Consider the following 15390-nt stretch of genomic DNA (forward strand, 5'->3'; position numbering starts at 1 on the left):
ATATTTATAAAAGGTTATTTTAGAAAAAGGGAATTGTCGGGGTGTTACAGCCCAGCACGAAGCCAGGCCCACGTCCAGCAAGAGAAACGCGCGCCACAACGCACCAGCCAAGGCTGCGCCAGGCCCACCGCAAGGCAGGCCCAGCGCGCGCCCAAGGCTGCGGCAGCGTGTGGGCTTCGTGGCAGTGGGCTGTGAGTGCTCGTGGGCTGCGCGCGCGCGCATGGCGCCCCTCGTGGGCTGCTGTGCGTGCGTGTGTGTGTTTGTGTTCACATACGAAACCTAAAGCGTATAGGATTCATTTAATGATTAAATTCCTAATCCTAAAAGATAAATTAATTAAATAAGAGTTCTACTAGGATTCTAATTTAATTAATTCGTATCCTAGTAGGATTCCAATTCTCTTTCCATACCCCTATAAATATGTGGCCTGGGTTCACAATTTATAACGAGTTTTGAAGTATTCAAAGTGATTTTTGAGAGCAAAAATTCAGTCACATTCTTGCCCATAATTGCCGAAAATTATAGTACCTTAAAGGCGATTCTAGTTGGTCAATCTTAAGGCGGATCCGGACGTGTTGTGGACTATCTACGGAGGGACGACACTTGGAGTCCTAAAGACTTGTTCTTGTTCGGTTCGGGCGTAGCTAGGGAGGGCAAGCTACAAAGTGTATGCATCTGAATTATGCTAAATGATTATGTGTAAATAATATGTTTCCTGGCATTATGGTTTTTCCGCATGATTTATGTTTATTCATATGTATCATAACCTAACAACTGACTGCTTCATCAAAACGTATATTCCAGCTCCTTGATGCTTGCTTCAATCCATAAATGGATTTCTTAAGCTTGCATACCTTTTTAGCATTCTTTGGATCCTCAAAACCCATAGGCTGTGTCAATTATGAGAGGAGTCAATTCTGGCAGAATCCACATTCTTTCAGATGGTCAGCAAATTCATAGCTCAGATATTCACCGCCTCTATCAGACCGCAGTGCCTTAATCTTCTTGCCTAACTGATTCTCTACTTAACTCTGAAATTCATTGAATTTGTCAAAGGATTCAGACTTATGCTTCATTAGGTAGACATAACCATATCTACTGAAGTCATCAGTGAAAGTGATAAAGTAGCTGAAACCACCTCTAGCATTTGAACTCATTGGTCCACCCACATCTGTATGGATTAAACCCAATAGGTCAGTTGCTCTTTCTCCAACTTTAGAGAAAGGTTATGTTGCTTTTTTTCATTTTACCAAGTAAGCATGATTTGCATTTACCATAATCCTCTAAGGCAAATGGTTATAGAATTCCTTCCTTTTGAAGTCTTTCTATGCGTTTCATGTTAATATGACCTAATCGACAATGTCACAGATAGGTGAGATCTGAATCATTCTTTTTGGCCTTTTTGGTATTTATGTTATGATCTTGTTTGTCGTGATCTAGTAAATAAAGTCCATTGACTAATCTAGCAGAACCATAAAACATCTCTTTAAAATAAAACGAGCAACTATTGGCTTTTATTAAAAAGGTAAATCCCTTAGCATCTTAGCAAGAAACATAAATGATGTTTTTAGTAAGACTTGGAAGATGTAAACACTCTTCCAGTTCCAAAACTGGCCCAGAGGGCAACGACAAATAATATGTAACAACCCAGAAATTCTAAAAGAGAAAATAAGGAATTAAAGTGCTATTTATATTGACGGTGGAGAAAACACCGTCTTCTGGGTTTGTCACTACTAAAATAAAGAAGGGGTTTAAACACTAAATTGTTAAACCAACAAAATAAAAAAAAATGTAATTAAAATAAATATTTCAAATGAGGTTCAACATAGCATCAAAACAAAAGTAGAAAGTTTAAAATAAAATAAACTCCATTTGTTTTATTCTCACTCGAAGCCCATGACTAAGCCCAAATAAGCTAGGAAAAAAACATGTAAAATAAACAACGAATTTCCACAATCAGTGGGGAGTAACTAACTTCTCTCTGTAGACACCTACATTTGTCCCCATTCCCGAAAGGGAAGGTTCGATGATGAAAGCGTAAATCTCCACTTGACAACGCATCTCCTATAAAATAACGAATCTCAATTCCCCTTTTCATTTCACCCGAAACCTGCTATTTATGGAAACCTGCTAAAAATAGTAACTGCCGTAATGGGTAGTTGTTAAAAGTGGCAAGTCATAAAAGATAGAAACCTGTCAGAATTAGGTGTTGCACTCCAACATAAATCCTAAATGAGATAGAAATTGCGAGAGAATCCTATTCCTAATACGATTCGAAAGAGTCACGTATTAATTAAAATCCTAACGAGCTTAGAGTTCGTAACGGGCCCAGACCCATCCCGTCACAAGGTTAATACGCACTAAAAGACTCAATTAAATCTCAAATACTCTGGATTCTAGGAATCCGAATCTGACTAAGAAAAACAGCCCAGATCCTATTTTCAACGCCTGGCTCTGGGCGCCGAAATCTTCGGCGCCCAGGCCTGGGCGCTGAAAGTACCTGGGACGTGTTTTTTCCTAATTCCTCGAGGATTAGAGTTCTACAATTCTATCTTTCCACGAACTCTTTTCTATAAATATAGCCCAAGTTCGATGTGAAATCACAACAAGACACAATTCATATTCTGAGTATTGACTCCAACCCGTAGCCTAAGTGTTGAGCCAATATGGTTTTGATGATGACAAACTAACGTAATCAACTAACGTGGTTTTCAAGTTGTATGTGTGCAAGGATCATTAATGAATAGTTGTGCCCAAGTCATCAATAATAAAGCTTACTGGAAGTTGATGATTGTGAGATGCTTATAACAAAGAAGCATAAAATCCAGAGCTGGAATTGCAGAGCAGTTCCTAAGGATAAACTCTAGAGAAGCTGGGAGTTTTAAAGTTCATGCGGAAGAACTAGAACTCCAGATGAGCTAGAGGAATCCCGATAGAGATGGCTGTTCCCAAAGAAGGTTGTTCCCGAAGACGGCTGTTCCCAAAGACGTCTGTTCCCAAAGACGGTTGTTCCCAAAGACGGCTGTTCCCAAAGACGGTTGTTCCTAAAGACGGCTGTTCCTAAAGATGGATGTTCCTAGAGATGGCTGTTCCTAAAGATGGCTGTTCCTAAAGATGCTTGTTCCTGAGGATCAACCATTGTTCCCGAGGAGCACTTGTTCCCGAGGAACAACCAACATGCGGAGCACTTGTTCCCGAGGAACAACCAACATGCGGAGCAGCATGAAACATGAAGACAAGAAACAAGAGTTTATTTTCTAGGATTCATGTGAGTATGTGGAAACGTGAAAGGTAATGGAACAAGGTATTAAAAGGAACTCGTGGAACTCGTGTCTAGGAACTTGGTATGCATCCCAAGTATAATGTCAATATGCATTAATCTAATTGTCAGTAAGTTTAGAATATAAACGTGATTTAGGATAGTTTATTTAAGAGTTTTAATTTGATTAAAAGTCCTTAAATAAATAGGTAATTGACTAAGTCTAGGATTCTTAATAAGATAAATATGTTTTATATTTTGGAATTAATTAGTTAATTAATTAGAGTCTTGTTAAGTTGGGTATCTTGGAATTAACTAATTAATTAATTAGAGTCCTACTAATTTGGGTATCCTAGGTTAGTCAAATATTAATATACGTTTATCAGTAGATTAATTAGGTAGGTTCCTATTAACTTAGGAATCCTATGAAATCAGTTATTAAATCACGTTTAATATAACACGTTAAATATAACTGACATATTAGTTATTGATGTTAGGATCACGCCTAGAAACTAGGATGCATTACTTGGTATTAGCTTGTTCCCCAAGTACATTATATCCACGTTCATATACCACGTTCTCATCAACTATAGAGGTCATGGGTACATGCCTAGGAACATGGGAATATGGCTGATAGTTGAAGAGATTATGGGGAAAGCAGTTAGGAGTTCCAACACTATAAAAGAGGATCTTAGCATTCATTCCAAGGTGTCTGACTTCTCAGTCATTCCACAGAGTCTGGTTTACGTGGAAGGTAATTAAAGAAAATATATTTGTTCCACGTTTATGAGTCAGTTCCTGAGTTCTAAGTTCCTTCAGTTCCTACACTAAAGTTCTTGTTCCTTTACAGTTCTTCTACGCTTCTCATATATTGTAACAGGTTTGGGTTAGGAACTTGAGTGAGTTCCTATTGTATTTGGAAAGGCTTTGATTGAAGTCTTGAGAGAGTTAAACACAACTAAGCGTGAATGTTATACTCTTTGTATGGGATCCTAAGTTCACGGGGAACTTGGGTTGATAGAGTTTCCAATTAAGTTAGTAACAGGGTCGTTCGCTTGATGAATGAGAGCTCGTCGTTAAAATCCCCCGTGGTCGTGGTTTTGTCTTCTTGATAATTTTCAAGAAGATTTCCACGCTAAATTCTCTCTTGCATTATTTTCTATACTTGCTTTTAAGTTTCTTTTATAATTCCGCAAAAAGTTAGAAGCAAGTTCCAAATTACAATTCACCCCCCCCTCTTGTACGTGTTCCATCCGAATAACAGTTGGTATCAGAGCCGGAACTCGCTGATAAGCAGGCAACCCTGCTGAGTTAAGTTCCTGGAAGGAGGAACAATTACAAGAAACTTGACGAAAGGAACTCGGTCCTACATATTCAAAGGAACAAGGGAGATCTGAATTTCATTGTCAAATAAAGGCCAGTCAAGGTGTAACAGACAATCTTCTAAGGTAAATATATCTTCCTTTAGACTTTATTTATGTGCATACATTAATTTATTGCTTGTTCCTTGCATTGTTTCTAATGGAACTACTGTTTTATTTTGATTTAAAATCGAATTTGAAAAATCTAAAATCTATTTTTAATAGCCGATTTTTCAATTTATTTTTAAAACTCCAGTATATTTAAATTAGTTCAAGGAAACGACTTTTGAGAAAATGCACACAAGAATCTGTGGAACTTGAAATTTTTAATTTTTCGGCAACGTTATACACTGCTAATTTTTTTTTTTTTTTTTTTTTGCCTAAGAATTATTATTTTATATGCTTCATGAATATATTGAATATCATTTATATGAATGCATATTGTATCTTGGTAGTAGTAGTTGTTTTAATTATATTTTTAACAGTCATTACTAACAAGAAGGGACCCAAATCATGTTGGGTTCCCTTGCCTAAGGAATTGGTACAGGAACAAACAAAGGTGCACACTAATCTGTCAGAAACTTGACGCACCAGTTTCTTCCTTGTTCCTGCAAGTTCAAGTTCAACATGGAGGAACTCGCTGGTTCATTGATGACCCGTGACTTATGCTTAGGAACTCATGATGGTGCGGCATTTTAGATGGCATATTACATCAGCACCTTAAATGGGAATATAGATCAAAATCCGAAGAGGAACTTTCGGACAAAGGAACACTTCAAGATTCACAACTATGTTTAATGAAAAATTTTGACTTTAAGTCGAATCTGAGGTATGTTTATTTCAACAGTCTGTTATTTGTTTCAATACGGAACCCAAGAAAAGTAGTGTTCCTTGATTTAATAACTAGACTATATGAATGCTTAAGTGAGGGGGAACAACGCATGGCACTAGTTGTTCCTAGTGATTCATTAGCAATATATTTTATTCTCTCACTAAAAGGCTTCTTAATAATGTAGGAAAATCTTATATAAGTTTGAAATTCGTTGAATTTTCTTTGAATTTCCCTTAAGACTCATTGAATTGTGTATTATAGGTGTAGAGTTTATGTGAATAGTCTTCCTTATAAAATTGACACTACAATTTTTCTATGTCTTGTACGTAGTCATGAGCTAGAATTGAATTAAGGACTCACTGATGTCTTTGTAATATTACCCTTAGTTTCCAAACTGCTTATGCGTTAATAAAAAGGAAAAAGAAGCAAAAAGTGAAGTTCCATTTCCTTATGGAACAAAATAAGGCTTTTTCATTCGATCCATGTGCACTATTAAGAATGTCCAAATCCTGTAATGTGTGATAATTTCTTTCTTCCATGATATCCACCAATTAAACTCTTGTTCCTCACAAAAATATTTCCTACACTTTTCCTACCGTATCTCTACAACATATTAGAGATCCAAATCAATTAATATCACACATTGATTTATTTTCTTTTCATAAACATTTTAAAAAATTCATCACTGTATAAAAATTCTATACTAAATATTCCTCCTTTGTCACTTACATGATGTAGCAATTGTTGAGGGGGAACTAATGAGGAAGGTGATTAATAGAGATGTAATTTTGAAAGGTAAAATTAAAGGAGATGAAAAAAAAAGGAAGGCAGAAGAAAAATGAAAAAAAAAAAGAAAAAAGAAAAAGAAAAAGAGGGGAACAAAAGGAGAGCTATGTGAAGGAAGAAATAGAAGGGATAAGAAGTTCCTACAAGCAGTTAAGTTTCCAAGTTGAAAAACAAATGAAGGTTTCAGTATCTCAAAGAATTATCTTTAAAAAATATCAAGTTCTTTAATGATTCACAAGGGAACTTACACCATAAACGTAAGTTCCTACAAAAATTATCGAATGAAGGAACTATCAAAAAGCTTCAAATAAACTATATGAAGAAGAAAAGGACACTATGTACTGCTAAAGAAGAATAGAAAAAGAAAGAGAAGGAACAACAATGTATTTTATGAGGAGGAACTTCAGTTGAAATTGTGAGAAAAAGGGAGGCATGCTTGAGAAACAAGTGACAAAGGAATAAATCTATTCATCCCACTAGCCTGCTTATCTCTTCATAAATTTTTCCATCAATTATCTATTTTCTTTGGAACTCATTGGACATTTGACTTATTCTTATTAATGTGTTGCACTTTGGTGAAAATGAGATTATACTGTTGACAACTACACTTTAGCTTCTTTGACTGATTTATTGATGTATGCGTGAGGATGGCTAATATTACTAGATTGACGTTTGAGCAAATTAATACTTTCTTTTGCCTCATGTTTGACCATTAACTATATGTTCTTGGTGGTGTGGTGTCAATGTACATCTAGAAGATTGTTTATAAATCCTTGAAACGAAGTACACTTTTTGATGATGTCAAAGGGGGAAGAGAAAAGGCAAAGATACTTATTTCCTACTTTTATAAGATGATTAATAGTTATTTATGTTTTATTCTCTACTAAATAATGATCTTGCTACTAAGTTTCTGTTAGTTTTATTATTACTTTGCCTTGGTTTGTCATCACCAAAAAGGGGGAAATTGTTGAGCCAATATGGTTTTGATGATGACAAACTAACGTAATCAACTAACGTGGTTTTCAAGTTGTATGTGTGCAAGGATCATTAATGAATAGTTGTGCCCAAGTCATCAATAATAAAGCTTACTGGAAGTTGATGATTGTGAGATGCTTATAACAAAGAAGCATAAAATCCAGAGCTGGAATTGCAGAGCAGTTCCTAAGGATAAACTCTAGAGAAGCTGGGAGTTTTAAAGTTCATGCGGAAGAACTAGAACTCCAGATGAGCTAGAGGAATCCCGATAGAGATGGCTGTTCCCAAAGAAGGTTGTTCCCGAAGACGGCTGTTCCCAAAGACGTCTGTTCCCAAAGACGGTTGTTCCCAAAGACGGCTGTTCCCAAAGACGGTTGTTCCTAAAGACGGCTGTTCCTAAAGATGGATGTTCCTAGAGATGGCTGTTCCTAAAGATGGCTGTTCCTAAAGATGCTTGTTCCTGAGGATCAACCATTGTTCCCGAGGAGCACTTGTTCCCGAGGAACAACCAACATGCGGAGCACTTGTTCCCGAGGAACAACCAACATGCGGAGCAGCATGAAACATGAAGACAAGAAACAAGAGTTTATTTTCTAGGATTCATGTGAGTATGTGGAAACGTGAAAGGTAATGGAACAAGGTATTAAAAGGAACTCGTGGAACTCGTGTCTAGGAACTTGGTATGCATCCCAAGTATAATGTCAATATGCATTAATCTAATTGTCAGTAAGTTTAGAATATAAACGTGATTTAGGATAGTTTATTTAAGAGTTTTAATTTGATTAAAAGTCCTTAAATAAATAGGTAATTGACTAAGTCTAGGATTCTTAATAAGATAAATATGTTTTATATTTTGGAATTAATTAGTTAATTAATTAGAGTCTTGTTAAGTTGGGTATCTTGGAATTAACTAATTAATTAATTAGAGTCCTACTAATTTGGGTATCCTAGGTTAGTCAAATATTAATATACGTTTATCAGTAGATTAATTAGGTAGGTTCCTATTAACTTAGGAATCCTATGAAATCAGTTATTAAATCACGTTTAATATAACACGTTAAATATAACTGACATATTAGTTATTGATGTTAGGATCACGCCTAGAAACTAGGATGCATTACTTGGTATTAGCTTGTTCCCCAAGTACATTATATCCACGTTCATATACCACGTTCTCATCAACTATAGAGGTCATGGGTACATGCCTAGGAACATGGGAATATGGCTGATAGTTGAAGAGATTATGGGGAAAGCAGTTAGGAGTTCCAACACTATAAAAGAGGATCTTAGCATTCATTCCAAGGTGTCTGACTTCTCAGTCATTCCACAGAGTCTGGTTTACGTGGAAGGTAATTAAAGAAAATATATTTGTTCCACGTTTATGAGTCAGTTCCTGAGTTCTAAGTTCCTTCAGTTCCTACACTAAAGTTCTTGTTCCTTTACAGTTCTTCTACGCTTCTCATATATTGTAACAGGTTTGGGTTAGGAACTTGAGTGAGTTCCTATTGTATTTGGAAAGGCTTTGATTGAAGTCTTGAGAGAGTTAAACACAACTAAGCGTGAATGTTATACTCTTTGTATGGGATCCTAAGTTCACGGGGAACTTGGGTTGATAGAGTTTCCAATTAAGTTAGTAACAGGGTCGTTCGCTTGATGAATGAGAGCTCGTCGTTAAAATCCCCCGTGGTCGTGGTTTTGTCTTCTTGATAATTTTCAAGAAGATTTCCACGCTAAATTCTCTCTTGCATTATTTTCTATACTTGCTTTTAAGTTTCTTTTATAATTCCGCAAAAAGTTAGAAGCAAGTTCCAAATTACAATTCACCCCCCCCTCTTGTACGTGTTCCATCCGAATAACACTAAGCCTTACGCTGCGAAATTGTTCACGCGTTCTGTCGCAATCGATCCATAAATCGAACAGAACGTATCCTGTCCCATAATTTGAGATTCGTTAAATAAAAAGGAGAAATAGCAAAGTCAAAGTGGTTAGTTTCCTGAGAACCGTGACGCACCTCTCAAGGGTGCGTCGTAATGTGTCCCTTTTCGATGATTTAATTGCTTTCCTCGCCCTTTTTATGAACTGTTAAACTAACTAAATCTGATTGTTCTATCACGCCTAACAAATATAATATTTTTGGGAAATTGGATTATCATGCTAGGTCCCTTAATGCTATTTAAATTAGATAATCGCGATCGATCTAGTATTATATGTTGCATATTGCTAAAATCAACTCAGATTAGTTTAATAGTTAACGCATGTCCCTTCAATTATTTATGCTGAGCTAGTAAGGATATCCTGCCTCTGGAGTTATCGAAGAGCGAGTACTCCTCTCGGTAGTTACAGTCCCCCGAACCCTCAATCTCTACCTTGCGGGTGTATGTTGAGAGATCCCCACACAAGGGATCACAAGGGAACCTACGGCCGTCGTGGTCAAACATAATTGCACTCCCTTTATGTCACGATAACCGGGTTTTGTTAGTTTTTCTCATTGTCGTTAAAAACTGAATGGCGACTCCTATATTACTAGTCAATTGGGTGTAAACTCATAGGAAATCCAATTACACTTGATTGAATAAAAAGAATCGTCACACCCACGAGGGATTAGGTCACGCATTAGCCTCGTGCTTTTTCGACCCCCTCACAGTGGCGACTCCACTGGGGATAGTGAAGGAAATACTCGTGCTTGTAGGTAATCAAAATAGCCGAAGGGTGAAACGATCCTACCCCGCGTTTATTTCCCCATCAAGTTGGGACGACCTGAAAATCAGCATATTAATGTGAACGGGCAGAACAACATAACGAATCTCGGCTCCCTCGGGAGTTGGGACTAAGGATACCTTTTTTCGCCAATAGGAGGGTGCATACGCCGCGCATGTTGCCCACTCGGTACTTGTGCAGGTAGTACACCTATCCCGAACCCAATCGCTCGCTCATTAGGTCCCTCTCGCCTGCATGCCCCCTTGGCTTGCACTTGCGGGTTGGCCTCTTGAGCGAAATTCGTCTGTTGAAGACACTACCTTGACCGGGGCATGTGTTGGATCTACGATAGAAGCGGTACCAAGCCAGGCGCAAATAACTACCCATAGAAACCTATCATAAACTACATGACATGTTATTATCGCCTCATAATGAATGTTAGTTATGTGTAGCGAAATATGTGATTGTGTGTGACAAACTATCCCAGAAAACCAACGACCTTAAAAATTGTCCAAACATTCATAGACTAATTTTCCAAAGGGTTATACCGAAATACGTGTTCCGCAAACCCGAACGATCGCCAAAAAAATAAGCGACGCTCGGGATGGCCTGTAACGGATCCCACAACGCTGTAACGCGTAAAGGACGTTATTAGGCAAGAACGCAAAATCGAAGTCGCATACACAAAAAGTAGACGCAAACAGAAAACGAGAACCAGCCAGGGACGCATTTTCAACGCCCCTGGCTGGGCGCCGAAATTTCTCACGCCCTACCCTGGGCGCTGAAGTTGCTGCCTGGCCTTTTGGTCAGGCACAACAGCCTCACTGCCCACGCGTGAAGAAAATACGTAGCAAAAAAAAACTTTTCGTGAAAAAAATTTCTACGAGGGCGTATGAAAAAGCACTCGATTCTAAAAGCGACTCATAAAAAAGAATAACTCTTTGCGTTGTTGTTAGGCCTCCTACGACGACAATGCTCAGCACCAAAACCGAACATGCTAATTGAAATAACCTTGAATGTCACATGGGCAAAGTATTCAAAAAATAATGTTCAAATGAAGTTTTCAGGAAAAATAATGTTCGAATAAAAAAAATCCGAGTCTAGACTAGGCTATGCCAAAGTACAATCTAAATCCTAAGTTTTAGTTGTCTTATCCATAGAATCGGTCCTAATGCTTGGTGTCGTTCTGCAAGTAAAAAGGTTAAATCATATTGAGTCTCCCTTCCTAACATTTAAATCAATAAGCACCCATATGTAATTGTCATCCCTTGCTAAGAATCTACGGTCTCAATACTCTCTCTCACCAATAAAAAGAATACATTATAGTATTTGCAAAATGGAAACAGTCACATTCTGAAAATCATTGGCAAGAAAAAATTAATGGAAACAGTCACATTCTGAAAATACATCATAGTCGCACAACCCCCAAAGTGAACCTAAGGTGTCAATACCATTGGCAAGAAAAAATTAATGGCCTCAAGGCGTATGATCACATTGGGTCACGACCATCATAGTCCTCTCGAGCCACTCGCTCCTTGAAATACTCCTAAGTACGGACTAAAAGATTTTCCATGAATGCAACATGACAAACCATGAAAATACCCAAATCGGCATGCCATAAGGCTACCATTGGGGTAAAGCAATACACACTAAGAGAGAAGCCGCACTAATGATTCTAGCCTTGCAAAAATAAAAATTCGATCTCCCCAATTAACTACCTTGCCAACATTAAGCAAAATGGCGCACGACAAATGAACACCCAAGGGTTAAAATCTGAAGAGTCAACCAACGAAAGTTATGGTCCAATTAGCCTAAGTCTGAGAATCGCTTAGTCAAGTATTATAGGCTTACGCCACGTCATTATTTTGAGTCTAGGCCACCTCCTTGTATTCATACACGGGTTATAATCAGAAAAGTTAATGAAAGTTCGAGTCTAAATCACAACTTCCAATTAAATCCCGAAAACTGGAATCTGAAAAGAAGCAAAAAAAATTATTTTCGATGTAATTCTTTCGTTAAATTTCAATAAGGTAAAAATAACATTTTGAATCTACGCTATTTGCACATTTTAAGAAACGACTAAATACGCTTGCAAAGTAAGACAATTTAAAAGGTCCTCCCTAGGCCTACTAAAATTAAAGGTCCACCCTAGGCCCACTAAAATTAAAGGTCCACTATAGGCCTACCAAACGAGGCTCACTCAGTCTCGCCTCGTGACTCAAAGACCACAACCATCTACCTTTTAGCCCAAACAAAAAAAATTGATTGGAGGATTTATGTTGGGGAGAAATCCCAAGCAAAAAGAGAAAAAGAGAAAGAGAAAAGGGAGAGCGAAAAGAGCCATGAAATACTTAGCCCGTACCTCCCAAAGTGCGAAATCTACCCAAGTAAACGAAGGAAAAGAAATGAGTCAACCAATCCAAATCATAAAATTCTACGATGTCTACCCTTTCCAATCCTTATGCTCTTAGACGCCTTCGCTCTGGGGTCCCTGTTCAGCTCATTTAACCCATCCATGTTCTCATAAACCAAGAAACCATTACCTCAACTCTTGTTTTTGAACTTGTTATCAACCGCAAACCACGCACGGCCATTGACACGTGCGCCATACCCATTATTTCCAAAGCCCAAAACCTGTTCTTACACCACCATTATCATAATGACCATATAACTTGTGTGGATACATCCTGTTGATATACCCTTGAGCCGTCCCCATACTACTCATTGGCCTTGATTGATGTAAACTCGTGACACTAGCTTGAGGCTGCAAATTGTGAGTCCTAGCAGATATAATCCTCATGCTTGACCAATGCCTATACAAATTATCCTATCTTATTCAACCCATCTTTCAAACCGTCTTGAGTCACGAGTAAAAAAGAAAACAAATGAAAATTGCAAAAATAAATAATAAAATGTGAATAATAAAAAAGAAACTTTGCAAAAGCGCCTCTAAAGTTAGTCTAAAAAGAAAAACGAAGCACCTAGCGCACCAAAAAGATCCGCTCAGAAGTCATTTTCAGCGCCCACAGCTGGGCGCCGAAATCTTTAGCGCCCCAGCCGGGGCGCTGAATCTCTCTGCTTGCTAAAATTTGTCCAGAAGTGCTCGTCATTTTATCCGCACATACACGGAACAATAACGAACACTTGGGGGGTACAACACGTATTCAGACATACGTACCACCAAAAAATACATGTACTCAAAAAAATATATAAAACAAATTTTTGGCTTACGGTGACAGGCTAAAGTCGTATTACCTAATCAAAAATAACCTAAGGTCCACTAGCTAGGTAGCAAGGGAAGTCAGGATCGAATCCACAGGGAAACAGGCACTAGTGGAAAAAGGCTTATTTGCATCCCCGCATTTGCCACGCCATTCTGAACATGTGATGCAAATAACAAATTTTAGCATAAAATTTACTCATTTGCGTCGCAGCTTTGTTAAACTGCGAGGCAAATGACTCTAGGATGCCCCCCAGAGTCATTTGCATCGCAGATTTACAAAGCTGCGAGGCAAATGACTCAATCAAGTGCATCGCAGATTTACAAATCTGCGTGGCAAATGACTCTAGGAGCATCCTAGAGTCATTTGCCACGCAGATTTGTAAATCTGCGATGCAATGCGTGTCCACCTAGGAATGTACTTTCTCGCTTTGACCCAGCACACCACACCAACACCGCAAACTTTCCGCCTCTTCTATCTTTCTCTCTCATCTATTCTTTTAGAATCTCCATTGTTGGTACTCCAACACCTCTTCATCTCTCCTCCAACAACACAATATCAACCTTATTTTTCGACATCTCCTCTCACCAAAGTTGTCACAAATATAGTCAATTGGGTTTCTCTGAAAATTCAAGATCTGCGATGTCAAGAAGAGGCAAACCCTAGGTGTCGGCGCCGCGAAGAAGGCTAAGAAACATGCCGAACTGCCGCGAAAAAGGCTAAGAAACGCCGAATACGCCGAACTGCCTCTAAGAAACATGCTAAACTACCGCGAAGAGGCAAACTCTAGGTGTCGGTGCCGCGAAAATGTCAATACGATTGGTTTGCATTTTCCGGCGGGTCATATTGCTTGGTTTTTGAAGGGTAAGAAACACGCTGGGTCATATTGCTTGATTTCCAAATTCAATTAGTTTTGCACATTTTAAAAAAAATCTTATGAATCTAGGGTTTAATTATTTTGGTTAATGTGTGAATTTGAGTATCTTTTTGCCCAATTGTTTGGATTGTTAATTTGAGTATCTTGATTTCCATGTTCAATTAATTTTCTCTGGTTTTTTTCATTTGAATTTAGGGTTTAGTTATGTTGGTTAGTTTGTGAATTCAAGTATTTTTTTTTCAATTTTTTATGAGTTTCGCTTTGAATTTGATGATAAATTAAGTGATTGATTTGAATTTGATGATAAATTAAGTGTTGAATTGAATTTGATGTAATGTGACCTTTTTAGGATTTTGATTTCAGATGTTGTAGTTTGTTATTGATTATGTCGAATCTGTTTAGGATTTTGATTTTGATTTTAGGATTTTGATTTCAGATGAATCTAAATTTTGATTGTTTGAACCCTAGATTTTGATTTTGATTTTAAGATTTTGATTATGTCGAACTCTTAAAAGAGATTCATTAACTAGCTAAGACAGTATCATGAAACATATAGTCCATCCTGTTGAAAAAATTCAGTAAGATTTACCTTTGGATTTTTTTCTTTGTCTACCATGATTGCTAGGCAACCCTGCAGTAGAAGCAAGAACTTAATAGACACACATATGCCACATATATGACAGAAAAAACAACTAATTTAGTCTTTTGGAACCTCGAAGAAATCTTCGCTGACATCTTACAGTCTGAACTCAGCCCATAGAACAGTAGAGGATGTAGAACTTGGACCAGACTGGGACCAGAAAGCCAACAGCCTGCTGCGTAAACATTTTGGGTACTCCGGGTTGAAAAGTTTTCAAATGGAAGCTCTTGGTGCTTGGTTTTCTCAGCAAGACTGTCTTGTTCTTGCAGCAACAGGGTCTGGTATTTATTTTCTGATTCTTATTCTCCCTTTTCTGTGCATTTCTTCTTGAATCCTTTGTACAATGTATATACTGTGTCAATGTTTTTGAGGCTTTAATGTTTCTACAGGGAAATCTCTGTGCTTTCAGCTACCTGCGCTTTTGACAGGGAAGGTCGTGGTCGTGATTTCTCCATTGATAAGCTTGATGCATGACCAGTGCTTAAAGCTATCAAAACATGGCATCTCTGCATGTTTCCTTGGATCAGGACAACCAGATAACACCGTTGAGAAGAAAGCAATGAACGGCATGTATTCCGTTGTATACGTTTGCCTCGAAACACTGCTTAGGTGAACACATTTGTACATCATCTGGTATTGCTTGTAGTTTGAATTGTTTCTAAATGCCCTGCTGTTGTCACTTGGGACTGTATGATGTCAGCTTTATTTGCCATCGATGAAGTACATTGTGTTTCAAAATGGG

At 37.9% G+C, this 15390-nt stretch overlaps 1 protein-coding gene across 1 annotated transcript; it reads left to right on the forward strand.

The window, feature by feature from the left end:
- Window positions 1-3877: 3877 nt before the first annotated feature.
- On the forward strand, window positions 3878-15345 carry LOC130469690 (uncharacterized). The gene is made up of 5 exons (XM_056839118.1): window positions 3878-4013; window positions 5320-5449; window positions 8402-8549; window positions 14710-14929; window positions 15038-15345. Exons 1-5 carry the CDS (start codon window positions 3878-3880, stop codon window positions 15259-15261), a joined length of 858 nt encoding a protein of 285 aa, XP_056695096.1. The 3' UTR covers window positions 15262-15345.
- Window positions 15346-15390: the final 45 nt, after the last annotated feature.

The sequence above is a fragment of the Spinacia oleracea genome, chromosome 3 (assembly GCF_020520425.1).
Source record: "Spinacia oleracea cultivar Varoflay chromosome 3, BTI_SOV_V1, whole genome shotgun sequence".
Classification (NCBI taxonomy): domain Eukaryota; kingdom Viridiplantae; phylum Streptophyta; class Magnoliopsida; order Caryophyllales; family Amaranthaceae; genus Spinacia; species Spinacia oleracea.